Source organism: Psammomys obesus, unplaced genomic scaffold, assembly GCF_907164565.1.
Source record: "Psammomys obesus unplaced genomic scaffold, mPsaObe1.curated_primary_1811, whole genome shotgun sequence".
NCBI classification, from domain to species: domain Eukaryota; kingdom Metazoa; phylum Chordata; class Mammalia; order Rodentia; family Muridae; genus Psammomys; species Psammomys obesus.
The window spans coordinates 24670382-24690169 of NW_026593286.1; the positions used below are offsets into that span (position 1 = coordinate 24670382).

At 38.8% G+C, this 19788-nt stretch overlaps 1 protein-coding gene across 18 annotated transcripts in view; it reads right to left on the bottom strand.

Moving 5' to 3' along the window:
- Positions 1-5122: 5122 nt before the first annotated feature.
- The window catches only part of Map2 (microtubule associated protein 2), a 91021-nt gene continuing 76355 nt past the window's right edge, over positions 5123-19788 (bottom strand). For 11 of the 18 annotated variants that reach the window (XM_055616469.1, XM_055616468.1, XM_055616464.1 and 8 more), the window contains 3 exons: positions 11672-11753; positions 7763-7875; positions 5123-7331 (listed from right to left, as the gene is read on the bottom strand). In XM_055616469.1, coding sequence (XP_055472444.1) covers positions 7116-7331; positions 7763-7875; positions 11672-11753 — 411 coding nt within the window. In that variant the 3' untranslated portion in view covers positions 5123-7115. Of the gene's footprint in view, positions 7332-7762; positions 7876-11671; positions 11754-13584; positions 13678-19788 lie in introns of all 18 variants that reach the window. The other 7 variants (XM_055616467.1, XM_055616466.1, XM_055616459.1 and 4 more) reach the window with 1 other exon arrangement.

A 19788-nucleotide genomic window follows, 5' to 3' on the forward strand; every position in this document is an offset into this window, starting at 1 on the left:
TTATGGAAATGAGAAAAACTAAGAGACTCTAATTAAGAAGAAGAAGAGGAATAAAAACAAGGGGGGAGAAGATAAACTAACAGTAAGGATATCTGAAAAGTCTGGAGAGGGACCATACTATCATCTTCATAAAATACCTATATATTAAACATGCAAGTTGATATATACATATAATATATACATATAGTGGCATATATGCCTTGGATGTAACCAACAGCTTTCTAATTTGACTTAAGACCCGCTCAACAAAAAGAAAAATCATGTACCAGAAACCTAGACAGCTACTCAAGGCTAGTGAAGTCATGGGTCTTGAAGGAGAATGTAATACTGCCACTTACTTAAACTACAGAATCCTTAAATACATTCTAAATATTTCTTCTTATACCCACTGGTAACTGTGTCCTCATCCCTTATTAAGGAAGCTTCTCCTTGCAACATATATAGACCTTTACAGAAAACCACAAGAATCAAAATGCAAAGTGCAGTCCCAACTGATAAACCTACAGTACAACCCCTGAAACAAATGCTCAGTGATCACTGAGGAAGAGAGGGCAGAAAACTTATAAGAGCAAGAGGAACAGTGAATTTTCCTTGAGACTGTGTTTCCTAGAAATGCCAGAAGCTACACCCATAAGGCCTCATTCATCAACATGGCTGTTTAACCATGACTTAAACATGGATGACACCAAGAGCCATGTCAACGTGAGTGAGGGATGGAGACAAAGAACTAGAGGTAAATAAGGAACTGCAAAGAGTAAGAGAAAGACTCATCTCCAGGGAAGAGCACACCAATTAGTTACACAACACCAAATTGTCAGCCCTGAAAGCGTACCTAAAAACAGCTTTATTCAGACTGAGCAGGTTGTATTTATGTAAGTGTGAGTGTATGTATGTGTGTGATATATATTATTGAACACACATACACACATATAATTAAATAGAAGAGAGGTCATGAATTTGAAAGAGAGCAAGGGGAGGGGCCAAATGGGAGGTTTTGGAGGCAGAAAGGGGAATGATATAATTATATTATAATCTCAAAAGCAAATGCATATTTAAAAATTTTTAAAGAGTTCTTTATTATTCTCAAATTATGATTCCCAAATCTATGTGTTAAAACATTTGCTTGTCAAACAATGTGGGCTGTCATTCAATACTTCACCCAGTTTTCCTAATACCTTCAAGTAAGTTGTGGATTTTTAGGAAGGACTGATCTTTGCTTGACACAGACACCACTTGTTAAATGATCTATCTACTGAGCCAGGCTTCTACAAACAATTGCATAAGCTTCTACCAGATCCTCAACTCACTGTCACCAGATGACTGGCATTTATTTCAGAAAAATGATTTTGTCTTTATGTGACTGATGGGGAGCATTCATATTCCTATTTCATCAGATGCTGAAGTAACAACAAACATGAATGTTTTTCTTCTTCTTTAAAAACAATTCTTTCTCATACAGTGCTTTCCAGCAGTTCCCCTCTCTTTCAGATTCATCTCTCCCAGTTCCTCTCTCCCTCAGATCCACTCCTCCTTCATTTCCAGTTTCCCTTAGAAAAGGCAAGCTTCCCAGGGATATCAGCTGAACATGGCATAACAAGTTACAATAAGACTAGACACAAACCCTCACACCAGGGCGGGGCAAGGCAACCCATTAGATGAAAGGGGTATCAAGAGCAGGCAGAAGAGCAGTGAATGGTTTTAAAGACTGTACTGCTGAAGTCTTTCCAGAATGTCTATTTGATGTCTTCGTAATTGGCTGTTATAAAATGATTGATTAAAATATATGATTAAATCAAACCGTTCATCAGTTGAAAATTCTATTTTAGACTGCTTGCGTTTAATCCTGAGCCAGTCTATTAAATTTTAAATATCCTCTTTTCCCTTAGTTTCCTTATCTATGAAATGGAGCTGCTGAAAATCATAGAACTCTTAGGTTGTAGGCTTTGATTTTGCTTTATTTGGGGTTCCTGAATGCCTCTCCCTTCAATCCCTGACCCTAGGTAGGAGAAAAGGAAGGTTAGTAGGGACAGGGGATTTAGGCCTCTTTAGACTCAGTTTCCTGAGGCTTTTACTCTTTATTGTCAGGATTTCAGCAGTCCAGCCAAACAGCAAACAACAAGCAACAGTGGAATGAATCAGCGGCAGCCCCCTGAAGCATTCTTCAGAGCATTTCTCTCTAGAAGAGTCTTGAAACCCTTTCTCTCTCTCCTTCTGTCCATCTCTCTCTCTCTCTCTCTCAGCTCCTATTTATACCCTCCCACAGTCTGTACAAGGATGCTTTTCAGCTGGCAAAACCCATAACCCCTGCACAAGGCAGTTTCCAACTGACAAAGATCACATGCCCTCTCCAGGCTGTTATCAGCTGTGGATAAACTAAAAGCATTCCTACATTCTACACGTGTGCTTACAACAAAAATCAAAACTTCTATTACACTTAGGCCTTAGAATAAATTAAAGGAATACCTGTTGTGATCACTGAATAAGTAGAAAATCAATATTGTTAATGGCTATGACAGTTGGGCTTTGGTGGGGGTTAAGGTGGGGACAATTTCAATAAAGACCATAAAAGGTTTTACCTTACGCATTTTTAACCCCAAGTCACCCCTTGGGGACACAGCTATTCTTTAGTACTTCCATCTGTCATTGGCCTGAGGAGCTCCACCATGCCTCCTTTGTCCCTGGTCCTCATCATGATAGCTCAAAACTTGTGGTTACTGCAGTTTCCGTAAGAAAACCACATGAAATGGAAGTTTCTGGTTTCTTCAGAAACTCAGTTGTGTCATGTGACTATGTTTTCTGTTTGGGTCCCAAGTGTGGGAAGTGTAAATGTTTTCCCCCTTCAGAAAACAGCCCCCGGAATGTTGGTCAGCTGAAAGCTATCTTGTTTGAGGGATGTGGATTGTATGATCTGTAAAACATCCTCCTGGACTCTAAAAAGGGGTGAATTGGGTTTGGCATAGAATCAGTTCTTTCTTTTTCAAGCAGTTACTCCTAATTTTGTAAGTTTTTTTTTTTTATAAGTCTTGGGCCTCACTCATACTATTCTCTTAGAATAGAAAACCAGATGTCCACTGAAGATCTAGCTCAGAGGTGGAACATTTCTCTGGTGTGTACACTGCCCTTGAACTGATGCCCAGTAGTAAAAACAAAACAACAAAAACAACAACAAAACATTTGTTAGGTAATATAGAATTGCCTTCTGTAGAGACTGACATCACATAAAGGAATCTGATAGATAACTGTGGCCTTTAAACCTTAGTTTTTGTTTGATTGAATGAAATAATTTGTGTGTACATGTACATATCACAGGACACACACACACACACACACACACACACATTTTTCTCTCCAGAGCTGAAGAAACAATGTTTTTTTTTTTTTTTTGTTTTGTTTTTTTTTTTTTTTTTAAAAAAATCTCAAATTTGTAGTTAGGTGACAAGCAATTTTATTTTGCAAAACAATCACTATACAGCAACAAATACATTTGCAAATTGATTGAAAAACATGAACTAACTACAACCAGCCATTGAAGAAATGCCTTTCTATGGTAACAGGCTCTAGAATTATCAGAAGAAAGACCCCCCCCCCCCCACAGATTTGTAGTGGTGTGTCAGAACCTTGGGATCCCAGCATACAGAGTACACTTTGTGTTGAAAAATATTTCTTTCCTTTTTGCTAAAGTTGAAGTGGACTTTCATGATTGGCATTTTTTGGGGGGTTGAAATAAATCTTTTTCCTACAGAGGACTCTTGCCTCATTCTACATGTTCAGGCTCAAAATTCTAGGTATAAAAACCACAAACACCAGTGCTGATTTTAGCATATCCGTCTTTGAAGAAATGCCTGAAATTTGCCTCTCCAACCGATTAATCTACTTTTCTTCACTACTTCTACTACAAATCATCTCCTTTCCTGTGGCATGAAAAATAAGAGGAAGCCTATAAATGCAGCTACAGCAGAAGCATGCATGTTTAGATTATTCCTTTACTACTACTGACATGATGCTCCATTCGGCTGCTGACCTCCCTTCTACGCCACTTCTGTGTGTGTGTGTGTGTGTGTGTGTGTGTGTGTGTGTGTGTGTGTGTGGAGAAGGCCAACCGTGGTCTGTTTCCTGGACCTCTTCCTTCAGCTACCTTCAGCCAAACTGAGCTGGAATTGCACAGGCATCTTTCCTATGGGTTGGGATTTCAGCCCCTCATCCTGCTGGAACTCAGCAGGCGGATCCAGAGAGAGTTAGTTCCTAAATGAACACGGCCTTTGAAACTCATCGTAAGCTCGGATCCTTCCTGCATTGTTGCAAGGTACCCAATTTTCAGGCGCAGGAGACCCAGAGTGCATGAGTTCACTGGAAAAGTTGGCCTTCAAACTCTTCAGAGCTCTGGATACTTACGTATTCTTAAACAGGTTCTCAAAGGCTGGGGCCCGAGAGAAACTGGCATTAGTGGATCTAGAAATAGAACCGTGAAGCTTTCATTTCTAGATCAGCGTATGTGTATCCCCACAGAAGTGGTGTGCAAAAAGCTTAATTTGAGTCATTATCTTAAGAGAGTAGGTACGGTGGGATCCATCCCAGATTCCCATAAGAAAATGGTTGTAGCCTGTGCCTTTCTCTGTCTCTGACTGGTCCAAAAATTCAGGTCCTTCGTGTGGTGTCAACTTGATATAGAATCACATTTCCACATAAAACAGGGAGTTGTATTCATTATAATTTTCTTGACATTAGAAATAAATGATTATTTTAGTACCAGATCTATTAACATTGGGGCTTACATAATCTCATTTCATTTCCAACACACGTTCTAAGAAATTAAATTTTAACACTTAGAAAATGTTCTCTTACTCTTAATTTTTATAATAAACTAGGCTGGAATTATTTTCCTTATAGTTTAAGACCACACTAATTATCCATTCACTTCTTTCTTTCTAGATAACTTCAGTCCATATCTAGCACTATCAAAACATGTAAGAAACAACTGTTCTTCTCCACACACAATTATCTCTTTTCCCGTTCCTTGTGCATTTCGAGAGAAGGTAACGGATGAATTGAAAACAAACATTATTCAGCAGTTTTGAAATTATTCCAAAAAGAACCAATTTAGAAACAAGGACATGTTTTTGGAGTGTGTGTGTGTGTGTGTGTGTGTGTGTGTGTGTGTGTGTGTATGTGTGTGTGTGTTCAGCCTCTTATCTGAGAAGGCAGTCTCGGTTTGATGCAAAGTTTTCCATGTGGCTTTCCATTGGTCATAATGCTCCATGGGTCACTAAAACGCCACCTGTCTCTCTCCAGTTTTGCATCCCCTTGCCTTCTGTCTTGGATACTCCGACACCTCTCTGTCCTGTTCATATTCACCTTCTCCTTTATTTTCAGGGCTTGGTTTGTTTCACAGACATAAAAATAACCTAGCCAATTTCTCACATTTAACTCTTCAGAGTCAGTCTACCAATCCTGAGCAGGAAAAAGAACAAATAAAATATTAAGAAAAAAGTCCACCCGGTTTGATGATGCTTTGTTCTATTTTGGGCCATTGACTATTGCTTATTCATTAAGTATTATTTTTAAATTGAATTAATTGAATTGTGATGTCTAGACTGTATTTGAAACAAGAAGAATAATATTTACTGATAAATAAGTCATACCATGTTCCTGTACAGATGGCAATGTGGAATCCTGGAGCGATGAACTTAGGTATCTGTGTCTCAAAGTTTTTAATGTATGTAGCTTTTTAATATGTTGCCTTTTTTTGATCAAGGGGTCTTTGGGGTTTGGAAGCCAAATATCAGAGAACTTAATCAACAGATACTATTTGGAGAACAGGAGAACATATACAAAATCATATTCCTAGTTTCAACTTTAGCAAATGGAAACAAGAAGAAGAGCGGAAACAAATAATAAGGAATCGGTTTCATGAATGGTTATAGGAATAAAACTCCAGTTATTCTGTGGCTGAACATAAGCTCAATCCATGATCCTTGAACCAACAGTCTGTAAACCCTTCTAGGTATAACTGGACCCACTCCACAAACTCCATGTCGGTGAAAGCAAAGAAAAATAAAAATTTCTAGCATCACGGGAGAGACTTGATTCTGCCACTGAAACAGGGTTACAGCTTTAAAGTTGTTACAGAGAAGCAAACTTCATGCTAAAACTTTTCGTCTTTTTAAAATGTAGTTTTAAATAGGGAGAGAGAACCCTGCTAACATCTACTCACACATACCTAAAATCGCAACACCAAAGGGTGCAGGAGACACAGATACTGTGAATAAAGATGTATCATATTCAAGTATATGAGGAAGTATCACAAATGGCCACAGAGAAATATATATATATATATTTATATCTATAATACTGTATCAAACAGATGAAATGGGGGTGTGAAACTGATTGTGTGGACACAAATCTAGCCAATCAACTTACATTCTAATCAGACACAAGCCCATCCTGAAGTGCATCACTCTTGACAGATGCACTTTGACACGACTTCTTCAACCGCAGCTCAGATGCTTTATATCTAGCTTTTAGTTAAATAATTTATTGGAATGGTATACTCTGATATAATCATCCAGGTCCCAAATGTTAATAACTTAGTTACATCTTTCTTCCCATTTATACAAAATAACACTTTTAAAAAAATGTGTTTCTCACATGCTCTTTCCTTCCTGCAATCAGACTCCTTGATTTCATTTAACCTGTAGTAAGTGACAATGGGCAGTTTTTAATAGTTTCAACCATAAACAGAATAGTGAAATGAGCAGCTTGGATTTTTAACAAGGCCTTTCAGAATGTATTGGATAGCCTTCAGGCACATGAAAGGTAAAAATGCAATTTTTAAAAATTATAATAATAATAATAATACTCCATGCAAAACAGAGCAGAGCGAAAATAATTGTCCAATTGTATCCATGTAAAGCCATGTGTTTCTGTTGCGGATGGAAATCAGGTCATTTTCTGCATATACTATTCATTTTTTAATATAAAATTGTAACAATTACTACAGTTTGGGGGATGAGATTATTTATCTATGGTTTGTAGAGAATGAATGTGACACCTGCTCAGAGCCCACTCCTGCCAAGAGCTCATGCCTAAATATTACTCCAGTGCTAAAGGAGAAGTATTCACAAGCCCTGCTTAGCAAGCGCAGCAGTGACGTCCTCAGCCAAAGTGGCAAGCTGAGGGGATTCGAGCAGGTTGATGCTCCCAGAAGAGGAGACATTACTGAGCCGTCGGGGGGATGCCACGCTTGACCTGCTTGGGGACTGTGTGATGATCTCAGCCCCATGGTCTACGCGGGCCTTTGCATGCTCTCTGAAGTTCAACTTTTGGCTGTCAATCTGTGAAGGAGAAACAGTAGTCCTCATTAACGCAAGCATCATCCCCTGTCACCAGCTCTTTCCCTGTATCCCCCAGCTGTTAAGAATAGGATGTCTATTCAGGTCAGCACCCCTCCTTCCTGTTTGAGAAGTCCTTTAGCCAGAGATCCATTTTGATCAAGCTATTTCAGAACATTATGCTGGGTTACTAATGTGGTAGTTGTGGGTTCTCCTGTTTAGGAACATATATGCACATAAACATACATATATGTATGAAACAACAGCTAATTAAAAAATAGCCACGAATTTGAAAAAGAAAGAAGGTTTCAGAGAGAGGAAAGGGAAGGAGGAAATTATATAATTATACCATAGCCTCGAAAATTTAAAAAGAATATTTCATAAAAAAATATGCTTGCACAAGCATGTGACTGGCTCATGGCCTCATCTCTTACCTTCACATTACCACCTCCAGGTACATGGTGAGCATTGTCAAGTGAACCAACTTTAGCTTGGGCCTTTTCCTTGAAATCCAGTTTTACACTCTCAATTTTCACACGGCCACCACCTTCAAGAGGAGAGAGCCTTGTAAGTGCCTTCCTGAAATGAAGTCTTGTATCTATAAAACACTACCTTCACCAAAGGATGGACCATATAGAATGCCAGAGATGTTTACGTTCTTCTATCCTAACCCGTACATGAGAGGAACCTGTTAGCATTTTCAGTCCGCACCATTTCTCCTTACCATCCAACATCATGACATCCTGCCTATACATACCACTGTACCAGATTGCCTCATATATTACTTCCTTATCAATGCCTGCCTTAGAATCCAGAGAGGTTTTCTTGTTATGATAAAACCTTGAACACAACAATGAAAATACCATATTGCATCCTTTCTAAAATTTCAGAGGTTAATCTATTATTTTTTTATTGGAACAAATGAAATGGAAATGAAACTGTTCTTTATCAGTCTTCACGATGACAAGCCCCTCATCTCGAAACGTTTTAGGGTGGGTTGGTGCATGTCCTGGACAGCTTCAGCTGTTAACCTGACATACCTAAAGTTATCTGAGGGAACCTTAATGGAAGGCTTGTCCAGGTCAGACTGGCCTGTGGCAGCTGTCTGTTAGAGATTGTCTTGTTTGCTGATTGATGTGGGACGGCCCAGCCTACTGTGGGTGGAACCTTCCCTAAGCAAGTGTGCCTGGGCTGTAGGAAAGCTCGATGTATATGAGCAAGTAAAGGAACTAGATAACAACCGGGGAAGCAGCCATTTTATGTAAGAGACCGGAAGACTGGGTATCCACATGAAGTCTTGGAACCAATCCTCTGTAAACAGTGAGTGAGAATACTGCTTTCCCGTGTAAATTTTCAGCATCAACAATATGGCTGACAAAATGTGTCAGGAGTTGGGTCCTCTACTGCTTCCCCTTCAATACAGAATGCTAGACTATGACTTTGTAGGTTCCTATACAGGCGCTCATCTGACCTCGCCACGGGATTTCTATCATGCCATTTCCTACAACGCTGACAGTCTCAAGTGTGAGAACCTGCTGATGGTTATGACATCACAACAACCCTTAAGGGGTCTTTTCTCCATCCCTGTGTGCCTTTCTCAGACTTCCAAACACAGGGGTTTCTTCTACAATAGTAAGTGGTAGCTATTCAGTTTCTCTCAGCCTGTTCTCAAGCATGGCTGAGTGTTTGCTGATATTGTTGACTTAGAAAGGTAGACTAGAATCTTTTCCTTAAATATATATAACTGCACCTAAGAGATTTGTTTTACTTTCGTAGGGTGCTTCATTTCAACCATGTGCATTTGTCTGGAAGGAGTGCATCTTGAACCTTTAATCTTATATTTCCATGGGGGTTTTGATTTGAAAAAAAAAAAATGGTTACAAGGATTTATAAAAACATGGAAAAAAACTTTTCAGTTTGGAGTTCTTGATGCTTAAGTATCTCTAGTATTTTGGGGGTCAGTTTTTCAGTTCCACATATTATCCAGCTGAGTGTCCCACATTTGGGAAAATCGCAAGGGTCAGCATGTCCCAAGTGCGCTGGAGGAGGCTCACCTTGAGAAAACTTTCCTGATTGTAGTATCCTATCTGACAGATATGGAGAAAGAGGTCTCATGAAGATTTAATCTCGTGTCTTTTAACCTTGTGGCATCTCCACTGTGCTAAATCTAGACATAAATGTTAAGACCAAACTACAGATGTCTTGAAATTGGGAGGGACTGAAATACTTCTTCAAAAGCACTCATTTTTACCTTATACATCCTAATGTGAACTACCATGTAAGGAGATACCTCTAAGTATGTGTCCTTTCATGGGGTTGTTCTTATGCTTTTTTCTAGGCTGTGGGCCTCACGTGTTGGTTGTGATGGGATTAGCTTCATTCTTAGCGATTCATGTAAATGTAGTTGTCTTGGTTAGGAGCTGGAGGATGTTGAGGCTCTCAACTAAGGACTATTGCTTCAGAATCTTATTTTTTGTTTTTTTGGTAATCTTTGGAGGAAATTGCTCTCTTAAGATTCCTTTCTTTGTATGCTGTGTCAACATAGTTCAGTTAAAATGCTACTGAACTTTTTCTTAAAAGGAAAGGAAAATGATATATAGACACAAACAACACCCAACAAAGGATGCTTGCACAGGCTAGCTTTGTTGGTGTCCTGCTAGACAATTTTATATGTAACATTTAGACAAGCCCATTTGTATTTACAGATATATGCCTCTGGCTTTAAAACACTTTGGCATTCACCGTGAGCAGTAATTATGAAAAACTATAATCTTCATCAGGCCTTAAACTGAAATGTAGGTATTTTGATTTGTGCCTTCAGGTGTTGAGCTGTTTTCTTTGCTTTTGGTGTGGAGAATGCACTTTCTCACAGCAGCTTTGTGAAAAGATTGCTGTTGTCAAGGATCACCACACTGACATGTTCTTTATGAATTTAGTCATCCTCTGATTATAATAGAGGAACCAGATTTAGAAATAAGTGGGAGTCTGTGACAATAGTCTTTTATGTCCAGTAATTCATACACAGAATAGTTCTTTATCTCTGTGATGGTTTCTGAGTATCCAAACTCCAGGTGAATTTGACTAATTCCATCTGTCCCGAATCAAAGAAACCAACATTTTCTTTTGTATTCAGCAAGAAAATTGGCAATGTGGAAAAAATACCTCAGTTAAGTTACAAATTGTACAGTACAAGTCAATTGTGCAGTGGTAAACCACCTATGGACGGGTGACTTTGAAGATCTAAGCTAAAAGACATGCTCCTGTGGCTCATGAGCAGAGAAGACAGACCCACTGGAGCAGCTTTGCACACAGCAATGCAGATTCCACATACAAAGATCCAATCTCCTTGCTTTGTCATTAACATCCTTTGGCACAGTGAAGACTTATTTCTAACTATTTCCAATGTGATGGTTCACGTTGAGACTTGTTCTGCCCATCTTTGTATCCAATCAAAAGTCTTAATCAATTCCTGTCCCAAAGTCTCAACTCAGTTGTTGCTATATCTCATTTTTGATGATATTCGAGATGGTAATTAATCTACTAATCTACATTTGGTTTATATGTTAAGATGACAAACATATGACTAGATTATTTAAAATAAAGCCAATTATGTTGCCATTTTGTAGTCCAATGGTATCCTATAAGTTGTAGAGTGTCAAATTATCTTCAAAAACGTAAGACATTTGACAGTTTTCTATTATCATATATGTCTGGAGGTGGAATTTAGCACAAATAAATTATTTGTGATCCTCAGAGCAATGATGACTTACCTCATACTTAAGCTTTTGAAATGAGGAGGCCACCACACAGGTGGAAATTGTAATTTCTACCTCATAGTACTACCCTGTGAGATACCCTAAAAGGACAAGAAGGTGCCAAGTGTGTTGGGATGCATTGCAAACTCCTGAGGATTCCCAGTGCTTAATTACTCAAGAAAGGGTTGCAGGACTGAGTTAGATAAATGACTTTCTTCTGCTGTGATTTCAATCCTATTTCATCTAATGTAGAAAACCTAATTTTAGGAAAAATATTTGGAAATCCTGTCTTTGGTCACTGTTCCCATCTGTAAGGCTTGATGTATACAGTAGTCCGCATGTTCTGAAAGAACCCCAGTGTCCATGCCTGTTTTAGACACATGGTCTCTTCCAGGTAATTACGTTCACTGATGCTTTGATAGTTTGAACTTAAGTTTTTATTAATAAAAGTATGAAGTACCAAGAGTTTGAAACATTTTTTTCACTCAGGTTTTTCACAAAAACTATCAAGAATATTTTTGCCTGTCTACTTCTTCAAGTCCAATTAAGTATTCTTAAATTATTGCAAATATCTTATTTTTTTTTTACCTGGCCTGTGACGGATATTCTTTAGAGAGCCACATTTGGATGTCACATGGCTTAAATCTATCTTCTTTGTAACAATCTGTACCTGTGTGAATCACAGAAAACGAGCTTAAGATATTTTAGACATGGAAGGCCCTCCCACCCCAAGCTTACATAAAAATCTGGACATGTACCTCACATTCAGAAATGTACACACACACACACACACACACACACACACACACACGGAACTTCCTGTCTGTTCCCCTATTTGAAACTGGAAAGAACCCGAATAAGTGAAAACCCTGGAATAGAAGTTTCATTAGTAGAAAACAGATAACACAGTAAGAGCACAGGAACATTTGTATTAATAAGGCAAGCATCCTTGGAGAAAAAAGCCCCACCGTGTTAAACTTCTCCATAGCAAAGAGCCAAGAGGAGGATGGATGGATGATTTCTTATAAAGCGGCTTTTATATGGAAGTCACTAACGCTGCTCACAGTAACAAGACCAGCACAAAGACAGAAGAAAATTCTAAGTGATCTTTCCTAAACTGCTCTCTTAGCTTAGCTAAGTGGAATTTTTCTTGCACGCTGAGCTAGAAAATGATACTGTCTTTTCTTGCTTTTATGTTTCATTAAAATGTTTCACCTGTCCATATCTAAAGCAGTATTCCATTGCCTATTGGAATGGTCCAGTGTCCATCAACACTGGAAGAATGTAAGAATAGAAGAATTCCTCAGGGAATGTGCTCAATAAAGCAAACGAGTCCTCTCTTAAGGAAAGCTTCAAGCTACTGTCTTGTGGGTTGGAAGCTCCTACTCTATGTTAGTATAAGATCATAAGTTATTCTTTACTGCTGTATTGGAAACAAAGGCATTTGCCATTTAGGACAGCAAGGTCCATTTTCTGCTACTCTCAAGGGAATGAGCTGGACCAGAACTTCTTCTGTGGAAGAGCATGTGATGTTAAACAACTGAGTCAGTGTGGATCCTGATCCCGAGGCACAGACCAGCATCCATGAAGGAGCCCAGAAAACACCCTGTGGGATTCCCATGGAGGAGTCCACTTTGCTCAATCTGCTTTGATTGTCGGGTGACATATTTTCTTTTTAGCACTTAAATCCATTTCTGCCCAGCGGAAGAGTGAGAAGGCAGAGGAATCTTAGACTATCGAAGATTCAGGCTCTGACATCCTGTCCATTACTTAAGTCACAGATGATCAGCGTCTCATGTTTAGATGGCGGAAAAATAGAGTCAGCTTGAGTCACATGTTGCAATTATCCTATTTTATAAGGAACCATGCTTTCTTTAGCTAGAATTTAATTGAATACTTCAATTTTGCCTCAACCAACATGTACCAGGTATGAATTCAGTATTCATCTCTTCTCATAAGATATTATTTACACTAAATGAAAGAGACAGGAAAAATCTCATAGGACAGAATGTATGCTAGAACCGTAGTCTTTTCACTTTGAATTATAGATGAGCTATGCTTTGGCAATTTTGTATTATTCCAAAAGCTATCCTGATTTTCATAATGAGCCGTGGAGGATGGACAGTATATTCTGAGCATTTTCATATATACTGGTCTTTGCCTCAAGAGTAATTTAAATAGTATTAGAAAAGTGTGAGCCTGGCTCACTTTTTCAGAGGAACAGAGACACCAGTAGAAGTACCTCGATGGCTGAAGAAGGCCAGAAAACCGTTAGCAGGTGAAGAGAGTTTGCCATGCTGCATCTAGCAAGCTTTCCTTTCTCAACTGATCTGACAGGAAAGAATGGGATGCCCATTACCAAGAAAGCAGGCGATCCTACTAGATGGCACCGGCGGAGCAGGTGATGTGCCACGAGGAACGTGAGGAAGGAAAGAAGGTGCTGGCTGTGCAGGAGGTGCCACACAATCAGGGCAGCTTCCTCAGAGGAGGCTTCTACTTACATTTCCGCCCCCAGCAGAATGTTTGATGTTATCCTTGGAACCACATCTTGACTGAACTTTGCTAAAATCGATCTTCTTGTTTAAAATCCTAACCTAAAAGGAATCGGAGGCAACGTTTTTTCTTTCCAGACACTGGGCAGAGGGAGCTAGAATGGGGAGTATTGCAGAGGCTCTCAACTCCCTTCCGCCCACGGCCATGTAGGAAAAGAAGCTACGCTACCGTGAACTATGAGACCCTATTTACCTGGACCCCCAGATTCTAAGAGCTTTCCAGTGTTAGGCGTCCTAGCTCTAGAGATACAGTCTGAAATGAAGAAGAATGAAAAGAATAAAGCTGGATCCTGGGTGACAGGGAGGCTGGCGTCCCAGCGGTGCTTGTTTACTCCAGCACACGGTAGGTTAGCCCAGGGTCTCCGGTACGCTAGCGCTCGCAGCCCCACAGTGACAGTCCCTTCTTGCCCGTTAGTTTACACTGCATTAGAGAAGCTCAGGGTTGGTCTGGCTGACAGTTCCAAGTCAGGATTCTCATTCATGAAAACATTCCCGGTTCCCCAGGAACATCAACAGGGAACCCCCGTGTCTGCTTTGGCAATGGCTGTGGCCTTTGAAGGCCTCCTTCTTGCAGCTGCTTCTGGGCAGCCATTAGCCATTAGTGGCCATGGGGAAGCACTCTTTCCAGTTGCCAAGGTAAGAAAACCAGAACCCATCAGTCAGCTGGCATATGTTAGGTCATCCAGATGTCAGCCAGGCTTTGCTGCAGCCTCAAGACTTCAGGCAAATGTTTTATTTCTTTATTCAAGAAGTCAAGCATTCATCCTGAAAACCACAGCAAATCAGGACCTGGGAAATATTACTGTGTTGTAACATACTTAAACTCTTATAATTTCTTTCATTTGTCTTTTGAACTTGGCATGTTTTGAAGGACAAACAAAATAAATATAGAAAGAAGGATTCCGTTTTGTTATTCTGATCGCTATCCTTTATTTGTTTGTTTTGGAAACTTCTCCCTCATAGATTAAAAAAAAATCACATTGTTGTATCTTTAAGGTACAGTTTATCCTCTATCCAAAACCTCAATAACTGTAGTTTAAATGTACAGTCTTCTTGAGAACATTAACAACGCTATGGGTGTTTGCAGAAAAGAATCTAAAATTCGAAAGGGCATAGAACCCTATTTTTAGCTGGGCAAGGTTTGAATTGTGCCTGTCTAACAGTGCCTGTCTAACATGAACAAGATAGCTTGTCCCTCGCAGAGAAATATCATTGGCAGCTCTCATCAGGAGCCCAAGGCAAGGACTTCTTGTCAACATTTAAATTCAGAAGACATGATGGCCAGGCTGCTCTCTAGGGCATAACAAATGTAAAAAGTGTGAGTTTAGTGCAGGTTGCACAGCTGCCAATAAATGTGCCACACTCTTAAAGGGTTTTACATAAGCTGTGGAGGTAGTTAATTTTAACACTGTGGAGACCACTGCATTTAAAACTTCAAATATAAGTTAGTTTCAGAAGGCAAATCATATTGATTTACTATGCCCAGTAATAACATTTTAAATAATTCTGGAAATGAAATGGAACTTATATAACCATTTTTACTAATCTGTGAGAATGAAATGTATTTCTGCTTTTATTTCACAAATTTCAATTTAAGCATTGAAGTCAAGTGACTCACTACTAAGTCATTAAAAGTCAAACATTGACTCTGATTCACTTACTGCAGGAATGGAAATCCAAGTTCAGTGGCATATATCTTTTTGACCCTAATGCTTAATTAACTATTTGGTATTTTTTATGATTTTCAAAACACATAATCTAAATAATGGCTAAATGTAAATGTTTAAAGGTGGTTCTATTCTCTCTGATTTTACTCAGACACTGGACATTGACTAGCATAGGTGACTTTTTATTCAGATAGAGGTCATATAACTATGAGGCTGTACTTAATAAGTAAAGGTTAATATATCATTAGAAATTTAATCCGAAGTTTGAAAATCTTACTAATTCTGTCTGTTCTTCTACCTTGTTTGAGAAGCACACAGTTAATTTTTGGATACTCTGGTGGGATTTTGGCACGGCGATTTAATTGTGACAACTTGTCACCATATTCTGTATATATGATAAACTGTTCCTTTAGAGGGACTAACATTTCCCCCACCAAAAATGGGTTTTTCTAGGAAAAGGCAGGAGAAGGGCAAATGTTAGTAGTTATGAGCCTGTAAAACAAAAGAAGATAAATCCCTGAAGGACCGTTTTAACAAAACTATACAAGCCTGAGTCATACATTGTGCTACCAACTTTAATTTCTTGTACGAGGAGAATTTCTTTATTTAGATACAGGGGAATTTATTTATTTATTTAGATACATATTGAGGCTTCTGCCTTTTATGTAAAGAACCATGTGTCAGCCTCATTGTTGAGATACAGTTAATATGAGTGTGTGCCAAAGTCAGGACTCTGTGCAGTCTCCCAACACCCCGGAGTCATGGAGCTTAGTTGCAAACCCATTGCCTTCTCCTGTCTGAGTCTGTTTCATAAGAAGACCCCCGTGAAAAGGAGGGGGACAGTGACCTCCAATTGGCCTCTCAGGAAAACGGGCATCTCGTTCGATGTTGACTATTTTTCAGCACAGCTTAGAGTGAAGCTCTCCTTTGATTACAAAAATCACCTGCCTGTCTCTGAGGGATTTCCCACCCCACAGCTACAATGGAATGGAAATTGTTGATCTGGTTGCTTGAAAGACCACCGAATGAAACAAAAGCAAGAATATGTGTCCTTCAGGTGTCCTGAAGATGGGAAGTTGGCCATGCTGATGATACCCCTCAATGATTTATGAATCTGAAAAGCTTATATTCTGATGAAAACAAGTTTTTTATTTAGAACCACGACTGTTAACTCAGAATTTAATTAGCCATGCCTATAAGGTCCTCAAAATTACTTATATCAATGTAAATAATGAATATTCTTAAGTAGTCATTTAAGTTGAAATAAATTTATATCAAATGTAGAATTACATAAGACTTTAATTACATAAGACATTGTGAGGAACTTGGAAAGTTTTGTCATTTGACACACTTCAAGACTTCAAAACAGTCTCCTAAAGGAATGTGGAAGGAACTCGTAAACACAGCAGTCATTGTAATTCTAGAAAATCAGCAGGTAATGAGTCCTTTCAAAGTCATACACTATAATTTCTTCATATTAATGTTTTCTATTAATGTACATTTTTAGAAAATACTAAGAACTAGAAGACCATGTCATTGAAATGAATTAACTTCTAAACAATCTGCTCAGCTCCCACTGCATACTGAGGGTTAGGCTGTTCTTGTCCTTATTTTAGCTGAATGAACAGCAAACAAAATGGGGCAGTACAGACTTCAGTCTTGTGAATTCAAAGCAATAATTTTCTCAGAGCTTTGAATAATTAATATTTACAAATACGGCTCTAATATTTTTGTTAACCTACAAAAAACCCTTTGAATTACAGTTTATCAATCTCTGTTGAATATAGACAGGCCCATTCATCTAAGGACCATCCATTTTGAGATAGCAATGGCTTTAATAAGCAAAAGGAGATGCATACAATCAGTGAATAAGTCTCTTCATTATAATGTAATGAACTTCAGCGAATAGTTCCCCCTTTTATACTAGGGTGACTGGCACTATTTTAACTTCATAAGTTATTTGATTTTTCATCTATTTGCCACTTACCTTAGCCTTAAATAATTAAATGAAAGTAAGGCAGGAGAGGAAGACATAAGAAGTCAAAGCAAAAACTGTCCAATCTGTCTAAATTTAGACACCATGTCTTGTTCTCTCTTGTCCTTCTGTCATAAACCAATGGTCAATCCTATTGTTTGATTTTTCATATGTGACTGAGAACAGTCTTATCTGCTCTCTTTGCCTCACTCTTTTTTCTTTATTATTATTTACAGTTTATTCACTTTGTATCCCAGCTGTAGCCCCTTCCCTCATCCCCTACTAATCTTGCCCTCCCTCCCCCTTCTCCTCCTCTGCCCCTCCCCCAGTCCACTGATAAGGGTGGTCCTCCTCCCCTTTCATCTGACCCTAGCCTATCAGGTCTCATCAGGACTGTCTGGATTTAGTAAGGGGGAGGTGATCAAAGAGAAGACAACTGAGTTCAGGCAAGAGATTACCCCTGCTCTCCTTTCTAGGGTACCCTCATGGACACTGAGCTGCCATGGGCTACATCTGTGCAGGGGTTCTAGGTTATCTCCATGCATGGTCCTTGGTTAGAGTATTAGTCTCAAAAAAGACCCCTGGGCCCAGATTTTTTGGTTCTGTTGCTTTCCTTGTGGAGCTCCAGTGCCTTCTAGGTCTTTCTATCTCCCCTTTCTTTCGTAAGAGTCCCTGCACTCTGCCCAAAAGTTTGGCTATGAGTCTCAGCCTCTGCTTCAATATCCTGCTGAGTAGAGTCTTTCAGAGGCCCTCTGTGGAGTGGAAGGTACCTGTCCTGTTCCCTGACTTCTCCCACTGCAATATCTATCCTGTTTGCCCTTCTGAATGAGGATTAAGCCTCTTCCCTAGGGTCTCCCCTTGTTGTTTAGCTTCTTTAGGACTATAGATTTTAGTGTGTTTATCCTATACTATGTGGGTGGCTAATATCCACTTATAAGTGGGTTTATACCATGTGTGTTCTGTTTCCTCTTCAGGTTGTATAAATCTTTCACCTTTTACTTTGCCTCACTCTTTTTTGGAGAATCCACTATCTTTGAATCAGTTAATCTGAGAATGGCACACTGAGGAAATGAATTCACAATCAACCAAATTCACAGGCACAGCCACAGCTTTGCTTTCTCTCTCCCTCTAATAACGTGTCACCTGAGAAAACAGGTTCTGTTGACTGGCCCTGTTAGTAATATGCAACCATTACAGGGGCACATAACTTGTTTTTGTTTACAGGGTCCCACTATGTAGCCCAGGCAGGCCTTGAACTTGAAATCTTCCTGTTGCTGCTTCCCTATTGCTGGAATGATACTGTGTGAAATACCATCCCCCCGAAGAGCATTTGTTTTTAAACTGACATCGATACAGGTGATGGAGAAAAATTAGAAATGTCTCAACACATTTAATCAAATGTATATCCATATAAATCCATATAAATCAGAGCCCTTATATAAAACCTGATTTACAGAAAAAGTAAAACAGAAGTTTTCATCAAGCTGCTTACATTTTATTAAGCTATGCATTTGTTTAATTGAATTTTTAAAAGGCAAATGTTAACTTAGAACTTAGATTAAACTGAGATAGAGGACCTGGCCGCGGATAGCTTCAATTTAAAATATTTTTTATTAAATTTTTATTTTTTTATATTACTTACAGTTTATTTACTTTGTATCCCAGCTGTTGCCCCCTCCTTCATTCCCTCTCAAAATTAAAATATTTAATAAGATAGTTGCAGTATACTTTGAGTTAAATGAGTCAAGTTCACTCTCTCCAGCAAATTCATGGTTTTGTTTTTTTTCCCCTTCTTGGTAGAATGAGCCTATGCTTGAGCTGAGAGGATTAAAGTATATTACTTTCTGCAAAACTCATCATATAGTCTATTAAATCACCTATTCCATCAGGCTCTGGCGTGTCTCATTAAATTGCATTGAGCTTCTTTGCTGACAGAAACCAGACTTTAACATAAGAGATAAGAAACACAGGTACAAAAGCTATGCACCCAGAAAGCAACAAATATTCTATTTGGCAACCAGTGACGAGGTTGCCAAATTTCTGCATGCCACCGTTACAAACCTAGTTTCTGCACAAAGTACAGGTTGGTCTGTCTTCTTTGATTATTCTGGATTGGTTGCTGCTTAATCAAAAGTTCAGAGATAATATATTTGTAACTGAAAGTAGCATGTCTGTGGTTTTGATTTTTTCCAATGGTGTGTATTTAGAGATGTTCAATCAGATAATACAAAAGCTTTTAACAAATCGGCCTGATAATTTCTATGACATCTTAACATGAAATATTTTCCATTTGTTCTATAAAGGAAAAGCAAAAACCTCTAGTCAAACTCTCCAGTGAACCTCCACACACAGGCTTCCTTTGTTCCTAGTATTTGAGAAGATGCAGTGTAAGGGGGTTCTTTAGGAGGAAAATGCCACAGTGTTGCGATGTAAATATAGTCTGTAAAGATAGTTCAGTTTATAAATTTAGTTAATTCATACCATCCACTACATATTAGAGAACAAGTATCT